Source organism: Cheilinus undulatus, linkage group 19, assembly GCF_018320785.1.
Source record: "Cheilinus undulatus linkage group 19, ASM1832078v1, whole genome shotgun sequence".
Lineage (NCBI taxonomy): Eukaryota > Metazoa > Chordata > Actinopteri > Labriformes > Labridae > Cheilinus > Cheilinus undulatus.
Window position 1 is genome coordinate 31,108,091 of NC_054883.1, and position 22,854 is coordinate 31,130,944.

Genomic DNA, 22,854 nt, shown 5'->3' on the forward strand with positions numbered 1-22,854 from the left:
AATAGTGTATAAAAAACTATTTTCCTCATTTTTGTCTGTTTTTCTTGTTAAATAAGTGTTGAGTGAGTGTTGTAATTAAAATTATCACTCCTTTTAATACATTTCATATCCAATTTGCAAAATGAGTCAAAATCATCACAATTAGATATTTTTCAAAATTGTTCGGCCCTGGTTTAATCTAATATTATGTTGGTTATAGTATAGAATGAATTATTGCTTGTTTTTGTTGGAAAATACATGAGATGAGGAACTTAAGAAATAATTGCATATTAAATCACAATATTGGGTAAAAAAAAAAAAAAATTGCATTTAGATTATTTTCCTAAATCGTTCAGCCCTACTGGAAACCCAAGAGAAGAAGTACTAGTCATGTGACGCCACCCCATCCGGTCAGCAAAAAGTCAAATACGGAGCCGACTGTGCAGCATGGGCAGCAAAGTGATTTTCTATTTTTTATACAACAGTTTAAAAATAATTTATGTTGTAAGCAAGAAATACAAGCTACTACTTTTCTTGGAAAATTTGACTTTTTGCGTAAAACATTTTGATTTCAGTTGATGTGTTTTGATTTCCAAATGTTTCAATAAATAACCATAAATTGTTTATCTGTGTGTTCCTTTCAATTATTTTTTTTAAAATCATACAAATATTTACAGAAAAAACTGTCGGAAGTTCGGGCTGGAATAATCGTTCATTAATCGTAATCGAGGTAAAAAGTTCAGTGTACCGTGATTTTAATTTTTGCCATAATCTCCAGCCCTAGTTTGAAGGGTTAGGTATGAGTTACAGTACAGGGTAAATGCTGACTTTGCAATCATGCAAGTACAGTTAAAAAGGTAAAGTTCAAATTTGATTGAAAAGCGGCTTTATTATCAGGCTTGATACACTTTTTAACACTAAGGCACATCATGACCCACAGTGTTCGATCACGGAGCACAACAGAAAACATGATCTTCAGCTCTCACTGCGCCACATAAAAACAATAAAATCACAAGATAAAATACATTTTCCATCAAATATGCATGTGTTTTTATATTATTAATATACTGTAAAGCAATCAATCAGTATTTGTAAAGCGCCAATTTATAAGCCAAAATTAACGCAAGACTCTTTACAATAAGGGCATCTATAGCTAAATATGGCTTCTACAGCAAAAGCATGTTTAATACTGATACAAGTAAGAAATTAAAAGAAGGAGAATCCAAAGCTAAGGCTTATGTTACATGATATAAAAAAATATCTTATTCTGAGCTGTGTGAGTCTTTTTCTGCAGAAATACAAGATAAAATTTTTGCTCACTTGCACACAATGACAAATAACTGACATAGTTTGACAACAATGAATCTACAAACATTACTGACTGATGGCACAAAACAGCAACAACCAAATGACAACACTTTGTAGTTGTAATCAGCATTTAAGGATCATACTTGTCTCGTCACAGAACTGAAAACAGATTTTGGCAACCAACTCAGTCAAACAAAATAAACTTGGTCTTTGTAGTTCATGGCGTTATGGTATGAAAGCATAAAAAGCATGTGCAACAGTAACTATTCAAATATACACTGCATGTGCCAAAACAGCAGAAACTACATAAGCACTTTGCTACATCCACATAAGGATGCTACTAACAGAGCTGCAGCAGTTTGCCTGAGGATGTAAACATCAGATTTTAAGGGTTTCCACTTATTTACTGGAATATCTGATTAACTTAGTGGATAAAATCCCTAACAGAAATACTTTAACTTTGTTTTTGAGCCCTCAAAAAGACAGAAAAGCTAAATTTAGGCACAGCAGCATTTCAAATCAGAATTATGTTCAGTGCCACAACAGAAACAATAAATGCTTATATGCCAGGTAAATGCATCTTACATATCATATTTTCTTTGGCTAACTAAACCAAGTAAGTTATAAAATGGGAATGACTGGCTTAGAATTACAGCTCAAATTGACACACATGGAGGCTTCTAATAAATTGGCCTGAATTGCAGGCTGGTCTATAGACTGGAGTGTTTGCACATGCTGAATTCTGTGAGGTTAAAATGGTTTACTTGGCAAAGTTGCATGTTTCTTTTCCATTCAGATAATGAAAATTTTGTTGCATATTTTTCTGACTGTGAGATGAGGCTGTGTGTGTACCTTATATCTGCAAGAGACAATAATGAGTCTGAGTCAAATTCAGATGTTCCCTGCAGGCTGTGCAGCAGGATTGTTGGGGTTTGGTGGTTTCAGCTTCATTGTATTAAAAAAATCCACAAGCTGAGCAGGAACTTCTGCCAACACACTCTTTGCCAGAGCTTCCTGAGGAGCCTGAAAAAGAGAAAGGATTAAAAAGTTCAAAACAGTGAAGAGGAAATGGTATTTTACCATGCATTATGGGATTGGTATTATTTGATTTGATTAAATGAATGATGCATGAAAGAGAAACAGAAAATCATGCAGATGAAGACATGAAATTTTCTTGCAATGTCCAAAATCTTCAGAGATTTTTTGTCAAAATGCCACTGTAAGGAGAAAGCTTCCAGATTAGTTACTCATACTTGTTGCATAAAGATGTACTGTTTAGCAGCAACTCATTTCCTTTCAATATTTTCAAGTTTCAAACTGTTATTCTGATGGAAAAACTCCAAACGTGGGTTCCGGTTTAGCTCAGGTGGTAGAGCAGGTGCTCATATACAGTGGCCAAAGACAGCGACACACCAGTCACATGATCAAATCTTGATCCAAGTGCGTGCCTGGAGCATGTCTTACCCCACTCTCATTTGACTGGTTACATAGTGTAGTGTGGTCCAATAGAAGTAAAGTTTGGGATTTCCACCTGGTTGTATCATGTAGGAGAGCCCTCAGAAGAAGTAATGACACAAGCATGAAGGAAGACGGAAAGACATTCCAAATGTGGTTTACATTTTGTGCAACATGCTTGTGTTTACAACAGTGTTACCCTATTCTTTGAAGTCTGGAAGTTATTAAACAAGTCACATTATCATTGGAAAACTACTTTTCAAGTCCATAGCCTTTTAACATTTCTGTTGAAATACTGAGCCAATCCCAGCTTTCATTGGGTAAAAGGCTGGGTACACCCTGGACTGACTGCCAGTGAAAGGGCTGGCATAGAGAGACAAACAACCTTTGCTCCCCCCCACAGACCAAAGACATGCTCATCAGGCTGACTGCTGATGCTAGAGTACCCAGAGAGAACATGCAAACTCCACACAGAAAGCCCCTGTCTGATAGGGATTCAAATCGGGAACCTTCTTACTGTGAGGCAACAGGGCAAGCAGCACTTGATAAAATCATTAATCTATCCATCTACACACTTGGACAAAACTGTTGGTACCCCTCTGTTAATGAAAGAAAAACCCACAATGGTCACAGAAATAACTTGAATCTGACAAAAGTGGTAATAAATAAAAATTCAATGAAAATTAACCAATGAAAATCAGACAGTGCTTTTGAACTGTGGTTCAACAGAATTATTTTAAAAAACAAACTCATCAAACAGGCCTGGACAAAAATGATGGTACGCCTAGAAAAGATTGAAAATAATGTGACCATAGGGACATGTTCAACCAAGGTGTGTCCTCTAATTAGCATCACAGGTGTCTACAAACTTGTAATCAGTCAGTCAGCCTATTTAAAGGGTGACAAGTAGTCACTGTGCTGTTTGGTGACATGGTGTGTACCACACTAAACATGGACCGGATGAAGCGAAGGAGAGAGTCGTCTCAGGAGATTAGAAAGAAAATTATAGACAAGCATGTTAAAAGTAAAGAATATAAGACCATCTCCAAGCAGCTTGATGTTCCTGTGACTACAGTTGCACATATTATTCAGAAATTTAAGATCCACGGGACTGTAGCCAACCTCCCCGGACATGGCCGCAGGAGGAAAATTGATGACAAATCGAAGAGACGGATAATACGAATGGTAACAAAAGAGCCCAGAACAACCTCCAAAGACATTAAAGGTGAACTCCAAGGTCAAGGTACATCAGTGTCAGATTGCACCATCCGTCGTTGTTTGAGCCAAAGTGGACTTCATGGGAGACGACCAAGGAGGACACCACTGTTGAAAACAAATCATAAAAAAGCAAGACTGGAATTTGCCAAACTGCATGTTGACAAGCCACAAAGCTTCTGGGAGAATGTCCTATGGACAGACGAGACAAAACTGGAACTTGGCAAGGTACATCAGCTCTATGTTCACAGATGCAAAAATGAAGCATACCAAGAAAAGAACACTGTCCCTACTGTGAAACATGGAGGAGGGTCTGTTATGTTCTGGAGCTGCTTTGCTGCATCTGGCACAGGGTGTCTTGAATCTGTGCAGGGTACAATGAAATCTCAAGACTATCAAGGTATTCTAGAAAGAAATGTGCAGCCCAGTGTCAGAAAGCTTGGTCTCAGTCGCAGGTCATAGGTCTTGCAACAGGATAATGGCCCAAATCACACAGCTAAAAACACCCAATAATGGCTAAGAGCAAAACATTGGACTATTCTGAAGTGGCCTTCTATGAGCCCTGATCTAAATCCTGTTGAACATCTGTGGAAGGAGCTGAAACATGCCATCTGGAGAAGGCACCCTTCAAACCTGAGACAACTGGAGCAGTTTGCTCATGAGACCTGCTGAGAGGTGCAGAAGTCTCATTGAAAGTTACAGAAATCATTTGATTGCAGTGATTGCCTCAAAAGGTTGTGCAACAAGATATTAAGTTAAGCGTGCCATCATTTTTGTCTAGGCCTGTTTCATGAGTTTGTTTTTTAAAATAATTCTGTTGAACCACAATTCAAAAGCACTGTCTGATTTTCATTGGTTAATTTTCATTGAATTTTTATTTATTACCACTTTTGTCAGATTCAAGTTATTTCTGTGACCGTTGTGGGTTTTTCTTTCATTAACAGAGGGGTACCAACAATTTTGTCCACGTGTGTATTATCTAATTTAATACTGATGCAGACATTGCTGTAAGATATCTTTAAATGTATTAACTTAGTCTTCCACTAGATGGCAGCAACAGTATGAACAACCCTCACAGTCATCAGATTTTAAAAATTTGACCATTTTTCAAACAAGTTTACTGCATTGTTTTCACCTTCTCAAAACTTATTGCAATCAACTATTGATTACACCTCATTACAGATACACTACATCAGACTGAGTAATCTCTGTATTCATAAGCTGCAGTTCTTCCCAACAAAAAAGCTGAAACGAAACTTTATAAAACACACTACAAGCTGTAAAATTAGGTTATGGGTGTTCAGTTATACAAAAACTCACATTTTAATTTAGCTGTTTTTAGAGCTGCTTCATTACATGTATGGTTTTTGTTTTGTTTTCCATATAAACTACCTTTCCTGCAATCATTTAGTATTGGCAGAAACATGACTTTTTAAAAAAGGTTGAGAAAATGTGTGCAGGTATTTCTTCTTTTCTTTTTCTTGTTAATGTTTTTGAACTGCTTTTCCCTCACATGTGGGTGTAACTTTTCATGACCTCTTCAGGCTATATTATTACTATTGATGGTCATACATTAGATTTCATAGCCAAAAAAAATATTGTTATCGTCTGTTTTCTTCCTCAATCCCTGTACAATAAAGTCCAAGTGGTTTGGACTCATGATATGTATAAATAATAAATCATAGACATCAAGGACTGCATATTTATAGCGTTTTAACCATAAAGAGTTGTCTCTAGTGAAAATAAATCGGGAAAATTCTTAGAATCCTGATATTTTTTAAAGATTTTTTTCCATAAGATAAGATTAGGTGCTTGTAGAGATAAAAGCACCTGATGGAAACAGGAGTCCTTAAAAATGTCTCCTTTTGTAGTGTTTTCTTTTTTTTTTTGTCAAAATATACTAATCAGCCATGGATTTACTGGAGAAATACTAAACTAATACAAACAATCCAAAATGCACACAGCTTAAAGGCACTGGTTTGCATGGTCACTGACTGAAGTGAAACACTGATCTTATTTCCATTATTTCACAGGCATAAACATCGACTTTTAAAACAGATGTTTGTCTCTGTGCAGTGACAATAACACCTCATTCACATGTGAAGAATTGTTTATCAGTTTTTCTTTAAATTTTCCATCTGTTTTTGTCTCTGCTGCTGTGTTGATTGTCAAAGCTCCTTTGCCTCTATACTACCTCTGCAACACACCTGCTTTTAAACCACCTTAGATATCTTTTTGGGAGCTATGTATAAAGACTAAAAAGAACAGATTTTCCCTTTAACATTAGTTGACAGAGGACGAAAAACTCCAAAAAATGTTAGTCATGCAGTGCAGACATGCAATGATTGAGGGAGGTTGTTATTTATGACGGACAAGCGAAGGTGAGGATGGAGGTGGGCTTAGTGACTGAAATATTCTGGGTACCCCTATGAAGGACTGGGATCGTGAGGAGGCTTCAGTTTGAATAAATTGAAGAAGTAGGCCACTTGTTGAGGTAACTCAGCCAAAACACATTGGGCAAGAGCCTGGCTGGGTGCCTGAAAAGACATAAATAAACACAGGCACACAGGTAAGCTCAGTGCGCTCTCAGGTAAGGGGCTGGGAATCCCTAGGTCTGATTTATGAAAACTACAGGGGAGTGTTTTTATTTACATGTGTGAAGCAAGTTAAACTAAAAATGACATAGTAAAGCGCTCAGAAAAATGCTAGATTCATGCAGTTTTTGTAGCAGAATGAGCCAGCTTGATGAGAAAAAAAAATCAGGTGAAATCACAGCAAACACCCAAATTAAAGAAATATATTGTCTTATATTGACACCGACTTACATTTTGAAACTGTCTGAATGGAACAAACTGCACAATGTCTCTCATAGCCGCCTCTCCAGACAGGGAGCGAAGACGTCCATCGTCTCCATCTAGGAACTCCATGGCGCTAAAGTCTGCGTCCCCGACCCCGACGATGATGATGGACATAGGAAGACGGGAGGCGTTGACGATGGCGTTGCGAGTTTCGTCCATGTCAGTGATCACTCCATCAGTGATGATCAGCAGCACAAAGTATTGCTTAAAGAGAACAGAGACAGCAGATCAATAAACAAGCATCAGAACTATTTTAATTTTTTTATATCAAGACACAAATGCTACTTAGACTGTGGTCTAACATAATACATTGATATTGTTACTGCATGGATATTTATATCTCTAGTAACTACTGAACCTCATGCACAAGTTGGACAAAAATACAAATATTATGATGTTCCCCAATATAATACCAGTAAAAGGTGGCTCTAATCTTTGTTTTTGAAAGAAGGTAAATTATGGGGCCAAAATGGCTGCAAAATGCACTGAGCAAACATTTTCCTATGAGTTCATGGTCTTATCTCTTCTTTTAAGTAGAGTGAATACCATCTTCCATATGCAATACAATTTTTTGTGTCAAAATATGTTTATGTCATTTTTGCAACAAGATGGCCAGCAGGTGGCGACTTCACTGGTTTCAAAAACATATAGAAGTCTATAATAAAGTGGTGTTACTTCTTGGCTGATTTATTCCCTAAGTAAACATTTCCCACTAAGTTTATGGTCTCTGTCTTTATGACTGATAATCACTTACTGAGGCAGTGGTCTGCTGCAGGGCTTGTTTAGCAAAGCAGGCAACGTGGTTGATGATGGGGGAGAAGTTTGTGGGTCCATAGAGTTTGACCTGAGGCAGACAGACCCTGTAGGCCTCTACGATACCTTCAACACCTACACACACATGTTCAAGGGATCATATTTGTGTCAGTTCACAAAGTGAATCCATGCTGCATAACAAGGTTAAAATGTTCACTGGGTGATATTAACCTGTGGTAGTGTGCCTATGGAGCAAAAGATTGTAAACATACCTGCACAAAATGGATTTGAAGGGTTGAAATTTAGAGGAAACTCGTGAGAAACCTGTTGAGAGAGGCATATAATTTATATTCCGTAAATATGATATAATAAAGAAACTTCTAGATACATTTGTAGCTAAAGACAGATAAAGTCTTACCTGCCAAGTAGGAGGGATTTGAGCTCCAAAGCCAAACGCAGGAAACATCTTGTCACTACCCAGTAGGAAAAAATAAAAATGACAAATGTTTGTTACTGCAGCATTGTAGGCGTAAGTGGCAAAATTTCATTGCCTCACATCAAGTCTTAAATCTGCTATTCAAGGGGATTTGTACAACCTATAACGGACAAACATGCTTTGCAGCAGATACTTAACTTTTGGCAGTAGCAGAGCCTGATACTGAAAAGCTGTAAATGTGTGTTTTAAAGTTTTACTACACCTAACAAGAAAATCCTACAACATGTGATTATGCTACTCAGTATATTGGGGTATCAAAAGGAAATTTGATAAATGATATAGGTTTTAAGAGTGCATTTTAGTAATATTTTTAAGGTGATGACTTTCTGCTGTTCTTTGTGCATAAGACCTGTGCTTACAACATTGTTAAATCCAATATAAATATTGAATAGCATCTATTAATCTGAGTGTATCTGATATTTGAGCTTCACCTGACTGCATGAAAATGCTGTAAAAGCATTAACACTGCATATTACATCGCAGTCCAACAGGTAAATGTAGGCGTGTTGAGTGAGAAAGCATTGCATGTTTACAAGAAATACAGTTTCTAATTAGTAGGATAAAATCAGACTTTTACAATGTAGATAAAGATCAAATTTATTGAGCAGTCTTTGTTTACCAACAGATTAACATTTAGTTAAGAGACACTATATCTATCTAATCAATCTGCTTTTGACCTCCAATGAAAATGCAATTTTACACAATAAACACCAATTTAGAGAGAATATCAAAGAGTAGATTTAAAAAAAAAGAAGGTAGATGTCCTTATAAGACAGTATATAAGGCTTACTCATCATTAGATAACAGTTAGTGGGTTCTGGTTTTCATTACAGCAGACTGTAATCTGCTCCTATTGCTTTATCATTTGTTAACTGTTAGTGGGTTCTGGTTTTCATTACAGCAGATTGCCTTCTGCTCCTATTGCTTTCCACACTAATTGATCCTAGCCTACAACAGAGGTCTACAAAAACACAAGAAGATAAAACTACTCAGAGAAAAACAGAATCACTTCCAAAAATCTGGTACTTTTATTTTTTGACAAAAAAAACAAAACAAAACAAAACATAAAAAACATGTAATGGATTGTAGCTACTTTATTTAGCATCTCTGTAGATTTGAAAGCAAATTTTTTTTACTTGTTTCCCATGTGTCAATCAAAGTGGAGACCTTTTTTATCACACCTGTTGACTGACTTGAGTTTATCTTTTTACCTTTGCAGGTTTGGTCATACTGTGTACATTTCCTTCATGGCGGCAGCTGCTTTATTCAATAAAACTATCATCTTAAATTTTAAAAAGAGCTCCCATGTGTGTCATTTTACTCCTACTGATGTTTCAGTTGGACTGATACAATTAGATTGTGGAGACCTGAAATTACAGGGTTTTTTCAGGGACTTGGCCCTTTGTTTTCATCCAAAATTCAGACCGAGAGAAATTATGTTGTAGATATGTAAAACAACCATTGTGGAACCCCATTGTGGATATTGGAGATGTTCTTTTTGACAAAAGGATTGATGTACAGGTCTATTCAATAAATATGCAATCTGTCCATTTATTGTGAAAATGTCTACTTCAGATTTTTAAAGGGTTTAAGATATGTGTAGATAGATTCAGTTCCCTAAGTTTTCATCAGATTCTGACCCTAGTTGGACATCAAAAAATAATTTAAGATATCTGCAGCTGAATTAACTATTCACTGAAACTTATAGAAGTACAAGTACTACCAGTAATGTAGAAGTCTAGACCACATTATCCAAGACCAACACAAGCATGAGACCAGAGTGCACCAAGACCAAGACAAGTCAAAGACTTTTGGGGGTCAAGACCAAGACCATAAAAATCAATTTAAAACAATCATTACAAGGTTAATCAGTAATTGAGTACTCTCTCATCAATTTTAGTTTTATTACAAATAATTTTGAAAGCAAAAAACAAAGTTGTCTGCAACTCATTTTTGAAAGCACCACAATGCAAAAAATCTCAAATCTCAGCAAATCTGTTCAACTAACTTCTTGTCAAAAAGAAATCCTTATATGCATTTAGAAGCCACTGACAAGTCCACAATTTTTTAAATATCTGAAAATTAGATGTTTATCTAGATTTGTCAGGTGAATGAGGCCTAAAATAAGTTTTAAGAGGTATTTCTAACGAGAAATAAGATGTACTGATGTGCTAAAATCTGAGTTTTTGCAGGCGTCTGACACAAAAGGCACTTGAATACTTCTCCAAAGAGGCAGAACAATCAGAGACCTAACATCATCCGGTTTAGGTAAAATTACAACATTAATGAATCAGGAACAGTTCAAGTGAAAATGACATCATATTACCAGCCTGAACAAAATTCAATAACAAAACACTAAAAAAAACCTGAGCTCAACACCATGAGTAAAGAAGAAGCTATATGTTGTTTTGCAAGGGCTTCTCCTTATCATCGTATTAATGACATTAAAGAATGGCACATCAGTGGTGGTCTGGACCGGTCTTAATGGAATTAATGGTCTTAATTCCGAGTCTGGCCCGTATAAGACCTAGACAAGAGCAAGTAAAAATGCCCTCTATTCTGAGACAAGACCAAGACATTCAAAATGTAGTCTCGAGACCAGTCTTGAGACCTAGACTCTTCAAGTACTACAACACTAACTACCTGCAGTACTAGTGCTACTAATTAACGTTTTAGCTCTTGCTAGTTATCTAGTAAATCCATGTAATGAATGTGAAAATGCTGTTTGAAAGTGGCACTAGGCAGGTGCTTATTTACCAACACTGATAAGACATCCCATAGGCATCCTACAGGAAAGATTTTGATTCTAGTGAGCTCATTCTGGATAGTTCCTGGGTTGACAGCAAGACACTGTTATTAAATAGGTCTGCTGTAATTAAATGAATACTGTTTCATTAAATTACAGCTTTTTGCCATAAGTATATCAAATGTTTTATATGAATGAAGTAAGCGTCACCTAAAGTATACCCATTATGCATACTAGTTTGGTGTTTTTGCTCATTACAAAAGCCAAGTATTTTTAACATACTGCAAATGTTACTTTCATGCTTCTAGTACAGCAGTCAGTTTTGAATGCACCCTGTATTTTATGAGTCTTACATACCTGTCATAGTCCTGGATGACATTGCCCACAGACCAGATGGCAGACAGGTACTCATTAACTCCCTGAGGACTGATGTAATGCAGAGACTGAGGAGACCTGGGATCCCCATTGGAGCCGGTGAAGTCGATTGCAACCTGGAAAGAAACATTCAAGTGGGACAGATAGAAAGTTTAATTTGTGGAGAAAAACAAAAAGAAGAGTTTTTTTAGAACACAAATGAATAAAAATAATAACTATTAGAGAAAAAACCTACCGTGAAGTTGATTTGACAGCCTCCCATGATATAATCCAGGAAAGTGTACTCCTTCACCACCTAATAGAAAATGTAAAATGTCATCTTAATCTCTCATTACTAAGGGATTAATTACACAATTTTAAAAAATGCAGCACAAAAAATATAAAATAGAATTGTCAAAATATGTAAAAATCTAGATGAATAAAAATCAAATACTATCGGTACTTGCTTCAACACCATGGAAACAAAAAAATGACCTCCTGTGCACCAAATTTTGTATTTTATTTCAAAGCTGTACATTAGATAAAGTAACAATATACCAAAATTGTCATAGAGCTTATAGCAGTGTAATAGTAATGCTCTCTGTCGGTAATCTCTAATTTTCTTCATCAGGACATTTTATGTCAGGGATTCAGTGTTTGTGTAGCGATGTGAAGCTTAAAGGCAACAGTCAAAATGTTAGACTGAGGAACAACTGAGGAACCAGTGAAAATGTCCTTCTTTCACCTCTGTTCTCTATCTGTGACAGACAGTATAATGTGCAGCTTCAGAGATTCTTAAAGGACTTTATTACACCTATTTGGCCACTGGTGAATGAAAGAGAGCAGTTAGCCATGCAGTGTCAATGATGGAAGGCAGAGCAGAGAGATGAAGAGGTGTTATTTTATTGTAACTGCAGTAAAACAGCTCCAAACTAGCCTTATTTATCTGTTTTGTTGAGAGAATCAACTTTCTGTTGTTATTAAATCATTTTCTTAAAAAATAAATAAATAAATAAATAAATTAGTGTAAATTTCTGTTTAATTATCAGTGTTTCTCTTTAGACTTTTGACTGTATTGGGGGTTGTGTTTAATAAGATAAATGTTTTATTTCTTCTCATTGGTGAAACCAGTTATAAAAAAGGCCCCAGTTTGACCATCACTGGTCTCTTGCAGATGCAAACCCTTGTGCATGTGCTTCAGCCCTGAGACCTTCTGTGAGGGATCAACAATGACCCTTATTGGTGAGCAAACCAGTTAAGGATTGTAGCTACTCCTGGTGGAAAGGAAAGCAATCTCCCAATGAGGGCTAAACAGAATCCAACAAGAGCAACCCAAAAACTAGAAAGTTTTTCAAACTAAATAAGATTCTATGGTCTGAGGTGAAGTACTAAATTGACCCCAGAAGCTATCCTTTGTGGGGGTTTTTTCAATCATATTTTTGATACCTTTTACTTGTTTTTCCTTCATACTATTTTATATTTTTGCTACATATATTCTCATTTTGAACCAATGTTTGCTTTTGCATTGGTTTTTACATCATTTTTCATCCATGTAATCATTTTTAAAAATTCATAAAATCCATTTTCACTGTTGATTAATTTACTTCTACATGTAATCTTTTAAGATCTAATCTGGATTTTTTTGTGTGCATGTGTTTTTGATACATTTTTGGCTGAGCTTCAAATAAAATAAAACATTTTTTTAAACCATATCTTAGCCTCTGGTTGGACTGTGTCACTAGAACTGTTGGAGTAACCTCACACTTTCTCTGGGTTTTTAATTGTTCCCATTTCTTGTTGACTTGTTGAAGACGCAGAATCATCACAGGATTGTTTTTCTTCTGAACACACAAGGCCCCCACAGGAGAGTCTCAAAAATCAACACGCCTTCTCACTCTTCTTTTCTAAACCATAGCAGGCCCTTTTACACGCATTCAAAGGTGGGTTGGTTAGAAAAGTAGATATGTCTTAAGCTCTGAGGTCACGCAGTCCTTCGAGTGGCAGGAAAACACAAACCATAACACTTCAGAATTTACGAGTAAGTGAGGAGCTGCATATTGAAGTCAGGCAGGAGTGAGACAGTCCTTGTAACTTTTCAATACTCAGTATTTTGTTCTGGAGCTTGTATCAGTATCACCACCTTGTTTTTAACTAGCGATGCTCGCAGCAGCTTTGGGTTATAAAGATGGCTGTACATCTGTGTGGTCTTTCATAACTTTGGTACTTTAGCAGAATCGATCACAAAAATAAAGGATATTCTATCATTTAAAAGATGTGGTGTCAATGGAGTACTACAATTTTGACAAATTTAACAACACTTTACCTGACAGTGCTTAACACTCACAACACCAGAGTTCTTGTAGCCTTTCTTCTTCTGCTTCTTTTTACTGTTAACACACTCAAACTCAGCCTGTGGAAGAAACAACACAACACAGGTGTCAATGTGGCAAGACAAGAAAAATCTGAAGTAGTGAAAAAACCTATTTACATTAGCCAACAACCAATTAATATTTAAAGTTAGACACATAGAAGTATAATTTTTATGCAAAGGAAATTTCCATATTTTTGAAGAGTGCAATGAAGTTTAACCTGTTTAACTGCACGGCAAGAATTCTGTTGTAAACCAATAAGGCTAAATACCTAATAAAATATATGAATACAGAAGTTGAAGAATAGTTTATTATTTCTTTTACAACAATTTTACAACATGAAAAGCCTGCTCTTTATTTTATTCTTTTCTCCTGTCCTTTGTAGCCTCTGAGGTAAAAGCTTCCCGTGTTTTGTACTATTAAAGTCAACATTAATAGAAAGAAAAACTTTAAAGAACTAGACTATAACAAAATAATTCACTGTAATTCAATTCTCATTTAAGTTTCTTTTAAGTATATTTTCAAGAGATTTACAGTAACACTGACACAATCTGATATGTCAAGTAGGGCTTGGCAATTAATAGCAAATTAGATTAAATCACAATATGGCCTGCTGCAATTTTCAAATCGCAGAAGGTGCAGTATTTCGTTCACCTGACATTTGTGTCAAAATACCAGATTAAAAGTTTTTTTTGCAGCAGAGTTATGCATTACATATTATGCAATCATTTTAGTGCCATATTTTTAGAATAGTGTACAAAAAAACTCCTATTTTCCTCATTTTTGTATGTTTTTCTTGCTAAATATGAGAGTTATATTAAAATTATCACTCCCTCTAATACAACAGTTCACATCTTATTTGCAAAATGAGTCGAAATCATCACAATTAGATATTTTTCAAATTAGTCCAGCCCTGGTTTAATCTAATATTGTGTTGGTTATAGTATAGGCTGAAATATTGCTTGTTTTTGTTTTGAAAACACATAAGATGAGGAACTTAAAAAAATAATTGCATATTTAATTGCAATCTTGGGTAGAAAAAAAAATCGCTATTAGATTATTTTCCCAAATCGTTATGTCCTAGTGTCAAGTGAGTCGTTTTTCGACTTGCTATTAAAGTAGAATAAAAATCCTCCACCTGTTTAAGACTGTTAAATGAATGTTTGTTTGTTTTTAATATTAACACAGAAACACCAACTCATACCGGAGATGTCCGAGACGCTTCTGTGAGGCGTGTCATTGTGGCCTCAAAAGTACCAATGAGATCATGTGATCCATCGTTGTCGTAGTCGTAACACTCAACCTGGAAACATGTGAACACATTCAGTGACGTGACAAGAAGGACAACTGTTTCATCTTTTACACACAAAACATGATTATAAAATGTATTACAAGGATTAGTTCTCTTTCAAATCACAAAAATAATGCAGATCTAGCTTAGAACACAATGTATGAGTTCAGAGCAAGATTTTTTGTATCGTCTGCAACTGAAGAGATCACTACGTTTACATGCTCAGTTAAAGGCATCTACAGCTGCATTAGACCATTAAAATGAACTGCTGTCCTTGTCCTGGTATATAAATAGCGAGGAAGATCCCATTTATTGACAGAGATGCCTGACTCAGCTACAATAGGATGCAATATGCCACAAAGTACTGTTGCAAACTATCCAGGCGCTCCCTGATTTCCTGATCCAGATCTAATAGTAGATCCCCCAGGACACCATCTGCTGACTGACTCATCAGTAGCCTGCTTAGATGTTGTTAGGGGAGCATACAGGGGCGTGGGGGCCAAACAAAATTAGTGAGACCAATTATGAGCATCTGTGGTAGCATTCACACAAGCTTGATTTCAGTTTTTTAACTTTGATTATTGGAGTCATTTTAAATAAACCCCTCAATTGGTTAAGGAATTTGGTTTCCACTGACTATTGTTACATTTATTTTGCTCTCAAATATGACCATAAACACACATCAGCAAAGATTTTAAACTTGAATTACTCCTTCATCAAGGTCTGACATGTGATTTCAGTCCCTTCATTTTTAAAGGAGTATATTTGAAAAGTCCAGTTTTAGTCTATCACAATATTTTATTTTATTTTATTTTATTTTTTTTATATTATGTAAACACAGTGACGGTGTTGTGCAGAAGGAAGATTCTCAGCAGTTCAAAAAACAACTATCAGCATAACCTGACAGTAGTTGGGTAAGTTTGTAATTCAGGAGAAGTAACCCTTTCAGTGTACAAAAAAATACTGTAGGCGTTGAAGACAAAAGAACCAAAAACATGCAAAAGTGAGACTGAAAACACATATTTCTCTCTATAATACTAGAGTACCAGATAGATGTTGGAGGTAAAATGGCAAACAAGAAAAGTATGTGCAGTTTCAGACAAATGTATCAGGTTAATTGAAAGAAACTTGAAGGGCCAAAGACCCTGATGAAGTGATGCACCCCTCCCATAAACTCTCTACACATTTCACCCCAAGTGATGATAGGATGAGAAGTGACAAACACTGTAACACACACTGGGTAACTCACTTGTTAAGTGTGTTTGGAAACAGCTTCCTTCCTGACATGTTTGCTTCAGAAGTTAAAACATAATTTAAGTCATCAAACTAAATTAACTCCAGACAGTTTATACAATATGTATCTAAAAACAACCATATTTTTGCCATGAAAACTAGTTACTTCTCCAATGAAGTGTCATGATCATAAATAAATAAAATAAAGGACTATTGATATTAAACCAAAATTATCTATACAGTTCCAGGTGTGAATGCAATTTTACAGCAACATATTCCAGAAGTGTAGGGAGTGTAAAAGTAATCAAAAAGGTGTCTAAAACCCTATTCGCACAGGATTATTATTACCGGGGGACCGTCTATGCAGAGTAAAAAATCTTGGGGAAATTATCTTACCATATTACAGCACACACAGAAGTCCACAGGTAATATTTATCCCTTGTAAATCAGATTCAAGTACATTAAAGACTTTGCTTATCTCGTTCGAATGCACCGCAACAACAACTGACGTCAGGGGTATTTTACAAATTATCAGACATCCACAGGTAATACTAATCTCATGTATATAGTGCTATAGTTACTTTTATAGGCTTGTCAAGGTCTCCTCCACAGAGGGATTGCAGAGGGATCCTGAAGGGCCTCCATGTAGGATTCAAGTTATTCTTCACCACCTGAGGATGGAAAGAAAATAACCAAAACACAGCATATTCCAGTAAAAAAAAAAACTTTTTGAAGAAGATGAATTTCCAAAGATATACAGACATCTCTTTCTCTATGTTTACATTTTGCTCTTTAATTACATGTTTTAGAGAATAAATGTCTGCTGTATGACACAAAAACAAAATTAACTTCAGTTTGACTTTTAATTAAAAAATACTGAAAATTGACTGGTTAGCCGTTTCATATAACAAGGATTATTTACAATACAAAAAATATAGACCCTTAAAAACTTGAAATCAAACTACTTTGAAAACTAAATAAGAGACAGATAGTATTTCTCAACATGGACAAGTAAAAGTTTTTTTTTAAAGTGCACTATGTAAGCAATACAAGCCGTTTATTAAAGATTCGTTATCAGTATCATTATCTTTGAGATATTCTGTTTATATTTGCTGTTATTGATGGTTAAGAAGTAAAAATATTAATAACATCATTCATGTACTGCCCTTAAAAACAGATATTTATAAAGTGCAATGATGACCACATCTACATTAAAGTGGTACTATTATACTGTATACTGTAATTGAAAACAAAGTGCCTTTTTCACACGGATGTGAAAATATGTAGGCGGTATAAACAAAAAAAAAAAAAAATAGAAAAGTGCAGTTTAAATATTAAGAAAAATTAATAGTAAGAGTTTTGTTTCCCTTTCTTGAAAATAGTAAATACTGAAAAATTTTAGTTTTCTCTGATTTCCCTAAGACTGTGTACCTCAGTCCTGTGTGCCAGCTGCCATCCAGTTTCTGTCTGCTTGTAGAATTCCAGGTATGGGTCAGACTTCCCAAAGAAATCCTATAAATTAATCAAAAGTACACCATAAAGTAAAATGCAATGAATATTATAAGTTCAATGACAACATTCAAAAAGAACCAGGTTACCTTGTTGTCTAGTTTCCTCGCTTCAACTTCAAAATTAGCCACCCTGTTGTCTTTAATTTCTTCTGCACTGATCTGAAACACAGAGGAAATACATACAGTCAGAAACAAGAATGGAATAACTACATTTAGTTGAAGGTTCCTCCATGTCACTCACTGTGATGGTCCCTTTTCCTGCAGGAGTTTTGTTCTTCAAGATGAGAGGGCGAGTCAGTTTTTTACTGGACACAACCTAAAAGAAAGTGAGCAAAGTAAGTTGTTGTTAAAACTCCAATAGGATTTCATTACAAACCAAATCCCTATATACCACAGCAAGAACAGAAGTCCTGAACACCATTTGTTGGGTCCTTTTGGAGACCAGAAGTTGCAGGTGAACTCCTACATGCCCTTTCAGTACAAAAACATAGGTGAAATTCGGTATCAAAACATTGCAACAATGTGAAGGAGTTTGACTGCAATCTGGAATCATTAGACCCCTAAGAAGAACCTGTCTAATGAACCAGATGTGGGGGTTTTCAAAACGTCAACACTTTTGGGGTTCCATCATTCTTAAAAATAAGAGAGAATGCATCATTTAAAACCATCAGTTTGAAGAATATTGCAATTTTTTGACATTTTTTGCCCAAAGGTATAGATAATACCAGTAAAGCCGCTGCAGCACAGTTGATCTGTATCACCAACACAGCATTATGCACACTATTAGACAAACACTAGCCAAAACAATCCTGCAGAATAAACATATGTGGTCAGGTTACACCAAGAGAGATGATAAAGCAACTGCTTCTCAGGGATGTTTACTCTGATCTCTAACATTGCAAAGAAAAGGTATAATATTACACCATAGCATGTTAGCTGATATTTCCTGTTATATCAACTACACTTAGCATTAAAAACAGAAGAGAAGCCTAGGTTTTAAAGACCAGAATACTACCTCTAGCTAAGCATAAACTCAAAAGAAAAGGATTTTATTGAAAATGGCATGACAAACTGGGCTGCAAAAGGGGTTCAAGGTTGTTAATGATTACGTAACAAAAGAGTTGTTTCCCCCCAGAAGAAGAGAGCTAAAGCCTTACCTGGCCCAAGGTGCACTCCAGTTCCCCCAGGAAGTCATCATCACTCAGATCAATGGTTTTGTTGTCAATATCATAGATTCCAAACTTCAGTTTCTGCACAATCTCAAAGTAGTAATCGATAACAAACTTCTTTGCAAACTTTGGACTGAGGCAATTCTGGACTTTCTCTGTGCGTTCCACCTGAAAAGAAAGAATGGAGACATATTTTGTACATTGATTTCAAAAAATGGGCAGCAAAACTGGTGTCTTTATTGGCTAATATGACTGAAGAAACGTGAAAAGGAAATGATGTAACTGCAGCTGTGCACCATGCTGGCATTTCCATTTGTGGTTTAATGATTAATGCTGTAGAGTTTTTATGTTTTTTTGCTTGAGCAACATTGACCTTACAGCCACACCTTTGTATAAAGTAAATCATATATTCTTTGTCCTTGAATGGTGTGGGTTTCTTAGGGAGGATTTAGAAAATAAAGATTTTGCAAGGAATATGTTGAGTTATTGAAAGTTTACACACCAGGACCAGCTTGAACCAAGTATGCTTTAAGTTAAATCATAGCCTAATTTAAACATAATTTCTATTTAATGGCAGAGTTTACACTCTACTGACATGTAACATGCTGCATCAGCTAAGATAGTTTCAATGTAGGCAGAAGCTACACCTTTAGTCTTACACCTAGTTCCTAGTAGGTCTCAAATCCTTAGTAAAACACAGTTGTGAGAGTGATGGTTTTGAAAGGTGGGATAACGTGGAGGAGCGGAGGGTTTTAACTGCTGTTTGGTGGCAGCATGGTGTTCACTGAGATAGAACACATCCCCCAGAAATGTTGAATGACTGTTTTTACTTCTGCTCCAGTTTTCAGTGAGATAATTTAATCTTCCAAAAATATAGTACTGTTTAACGTTTTTATGTATAAGCTGAAGATTTCACCACTCCATGTCTTTATTTTTATTATACACTAGCTGCAGGGATCAGAGCCTGCACAGTGGAAATGCCCTGGTTAATTACAGAGGGGGCATTTGCTTTGCACTTTGCGAATGAAGCACAGCCCAGCCGCTGTATGTGGAAATTGGAGGTACGGACAGGCAGTGTGTCAAACAGTCTGTTTGTGTCAAAGATGAGAAAAAGGACATTTTTCTATAACTGAATTTAAATTAGTTATGTAGCCACATAATACAGCTTTGTTTTTTTTTTCTAAGATTGATTTTTGGCTTTTTGTGCCTTTATCTGAGGGACAGGACAGTGAAAAAAGTCAAATTGGGGAGAATGAGAGTAGGGGAATGACATGTGGGAAAGGAGCCACAAGTCAGATTCAAACCAGGGCTGTCAGCTTCAAGACTGAGGTCTAGTTTCAATATACAGTGCTTAACAAATTTATTAGACCACCCTAACCCTAACCAAAGTAAGGTTTATGCCACAGCTGCCCTAAATTAACAGCATTGGTAATTACCAAAATCCTTTTTTATGTTTCTGCAATGGTTAATACACCAATATGTAGAAGCTCTTTAACCCAAATGATATTTTTAATGCTAAAATATAATTATTATTGTTATCCATGAATTTTCAAATTTAGTGATTTGCAAAAAAACTGAAAAAATAGTAAAGCACATTAATATTTCTTGAGTAATATGTCAAATTATAGTTATTTACTTGCATTCCTGAAGAGAAAAATGAGTTTTAGTGGTTGAATCTTATGCTTGATTCATTTCTGACTTCTCAGAGAAGCCAAGAGAGCCGGCTCAAATTTGGGTGAATTCAGTTTGAAATCCCTCATTCCTGTTCAAAACGAGGAGAGCTCACTGAAAATGAAAGAGTCCGCATTAAAGCACTTAATGATGCTGGATGGTCGCTGAGACAAATGTGACAGGTGGTCTAATAAATTTGTTAAGCACTGAATAGTCAACATGAACTTCACACAACATAACAGAACTTGCAGTAGGCTGTTGCAACAGGAAACAGTTCACTAATACCAACTGTAAATCTCTCATTTCTGTATTATTAAGCCATTTTACTGACCTCGTACCACTTGGAGTCAGAGCTGCTCATTAAGAGGACACACAGGGGGTCAGACTTGGAGCCAATGTCTTTATCCAACAGGTTATTACAGCTGACACTCAGCTCCACCTTGGTCACACACTGAGCAGCCATGGCTGACTGAAGACAAGCTGGAGAAACAACAGATAAGTACAGTATAAGCAAAAGGGATATCAGGAACCAGAGCTTAAACGTAACAATGAGTCAAAATGAAACATCAAACCTACACTAAAACATATATACCTCAATGTTTTGGTATCCAACTTCTCTACAAAAACACTAATTTTTGTTGTCATTGTAGCCCAAATTCCAGGTGAATTGTTTGGTTTTTGAAGTTTCAATCACAAGCACCGACTACAAACACCGCCAACACAGATGTTAAAATACCAGTTTTACTGATTGTGGATGCTGACGTGATTCTCATTACTTATATGGGCCTAAGTTAGTGCTGACGTTTTCTTTCATGTTTGAACAAGAAAACAAACCAGAGCTTGTCGTCTGCCAAATAAGAACACTATTCTCTGAATCAGCAGTTAGATTACTGCAGCTCTGACTATAAGCATCTTAAATAGATATGACACCTCTGATAGTTGTCATCTGCTCCTGACACCTGTACATGATGGATTGATGTCTGTCAGCATTTTTGCATTCTTTCTTTCCAAAACGACCATCCTTGGGAAAATGGTAGCTGAATTGTTCAGAAAAGCATAATCACAAGTGTTGAAGTTGCAATATTCTGAAACTTTTGTAGGAAACGTGTAGGCTATCTAGTCCAATTAATAAAATTCTGGCATCATTACAACCCCACTACTCATAAATGAGATCAATCAGGGGCAGAAAATAATATCAGCAGAAGACGTTATAACACCAACATTACTTTCTAGAGCTTATTAAACACTGACATTAGCTTCACATACATTATCAAGCCATCAAATCTCATAGTTTATGAGTAAAATCATTGTTTTCAAGCCAAGACACAGCCTAGTGAACCATTAACTTTACCGTATCTCATGGAAAATGTGACACATTTCCCTCAGTGCTAGCAAAGCTATTAAGGCTCTGTCGGTGTATGGACTCAAAGGGCAACCGAGTTAGTCGATGACTTTCAGTTATATTCGACAGTGGCCGTCGTAGTTCGGATGTTTTGAGTGATTCCGCCATCATTAAATACATATCTAGAAATTATCTTTAGAAGTGTAACTAAGAAATAATCCTAAAATCGGGGCATTCCCATGCACTTTTTAGCTTTCATTTTGCTTTAACTACAATCACCAGCATTTAGCTGGAAATGGACAGTAAACACGGCCACTCTTTCCACGCATACATCAGTGATAAAGACAAAAACTGCGGAGATTGAAAGATTAAGACAGCTAACGCTAATCGGCTAACTGCTCTAGTTATGTGAAAAATAAGCAGTTTAACATTTAGACGTCAAACACACCGAGATGAACATATTAATACAAACTTACCGTTGACGGCAAAAGATGTGTACAAACGTTATAGACAGAAAATAGTCCTGTAAAGTGACGTTAGCACTTGAAATTACCACTTAGCAGGGAGGTAACGCCCTTTAGACTCAAACCATCGCGATACGTGCTCTGGCTATGAGGCACATGTGATGCTTAAGTTCCGGAGAGTTCCACCCATAGACGTCTATGGTTCCGCCCTCATCATGCCTACGTTCAACGTTACGCCCTCTTCTTAAGGGCACAGTTAAACGAGCGTTTGCTACGGTTACACTGTCATACTATCAAATGAAAACATTTTTACTTCACTTTGATTTAGAGAAACAAAATTAACAATAACAATAAATGCATACTCCCTCCCTCTGGGTCTGGGAGTGGCACAACCAGATGACAGATTGCCAACAGTTGACCCCATCTATGTTATTACTACACTACACAGGTGAACCCCTACATATTATTACTACACTTTTTTCCCTTTAAAGCCCTTTTGTTTTATTCCACTTTTTCTTGTTTTTGTTCTGTCTTTCCATATGTAAGTTTCCATATGTATTCCATATATACTGCATTTTTCAGCGTATCTCTTCCTGTCTTTAATGTATTTATACATCTTAATCCCAGTTTAAATTGACAA

The 22,854-nt window shown here is 36.1% G+C and overlaps 1 protein-coding gene across 2 annotated transcripts; it reads right to left on the reverse strand.

The window, feature by feature from the left end:
- Positions 1-860: 860 nt before the first annotated feature.
- Positions 861-22,364, reverse strand: cpne3 (copine III). 2 transcript variants are annotated; one of them, XM_041814022.1, is made up of 17 exons: positions 22,227-22,364; positions 20,740-20,888; positions 18,726-18,905; positions 17,810-17,884; positions 17,656-17,727; positions 17,489-17,569; positions 16,639-16,728; positions 14,738-14,836; positions 13,488-13,574; positions 11,421-11,480; positions 11,168-11,301; positions 7,987-8,041; positions 7,841-7,892; positions 7,570-7,703; positions 6,783-7,019; positions 6,382-6,494; positions 2,174-2,310 (listed from the first exon to the last, which is right to left on the reverse strand). In XM_041814022.1, exons 2-16 carry the CDS (start codon positions 20,869-20,871, stop codon positions 6,384-6,386), a joined length of 1,599 nt encoding a protein of 532 aa, XP_041669956.1. In that variant the 5' UTR covers positions 20,872-20,888; positions 22,227-22,364; the 3' UTR covers positions 2,174-2,310; positions 6,382-6,383. The 2 variants fall into 2 exon arrangements, with proteins under 2 accessions (XP_041669955.1, XP_041669956.1); XM_041814021.1 differs by lacking the exon at positions 6,382-6,494 and having other exon boundaries at positions 861-2,310.
- Between the last annotated feature and the right edge of the window lie 490 nt (positions 22,365-22,854).

What these genes read in the sequence shown, in the direction of transcription:
- cpne3 (XM_041814021.1), bottom strand. Translation starts at nt 20,871, where the DNA reads ATGGCTGCTCAGTGTGTGACCAAGGTGGAGCTGAGTGTCAGCTGTAAT. An exon ending in GCTGTCAAATCAACTTCACG is followed by an intron (nt 11,302 to 11,420) that starts GTAGGTTTTTTC and finishes GTTTCTTTCCAG; the next exon opens with GTTGCAATCGACTTCACCGG. An exon ending in GTCATCCAGGACTATGACAG is followed by an intron (nt 8,042 to 11,167) that starts GTATGTAAGACT and finishes CCTACTGGGTAG; the next exon opens with TGACAAGATGTTTCCTGCGT.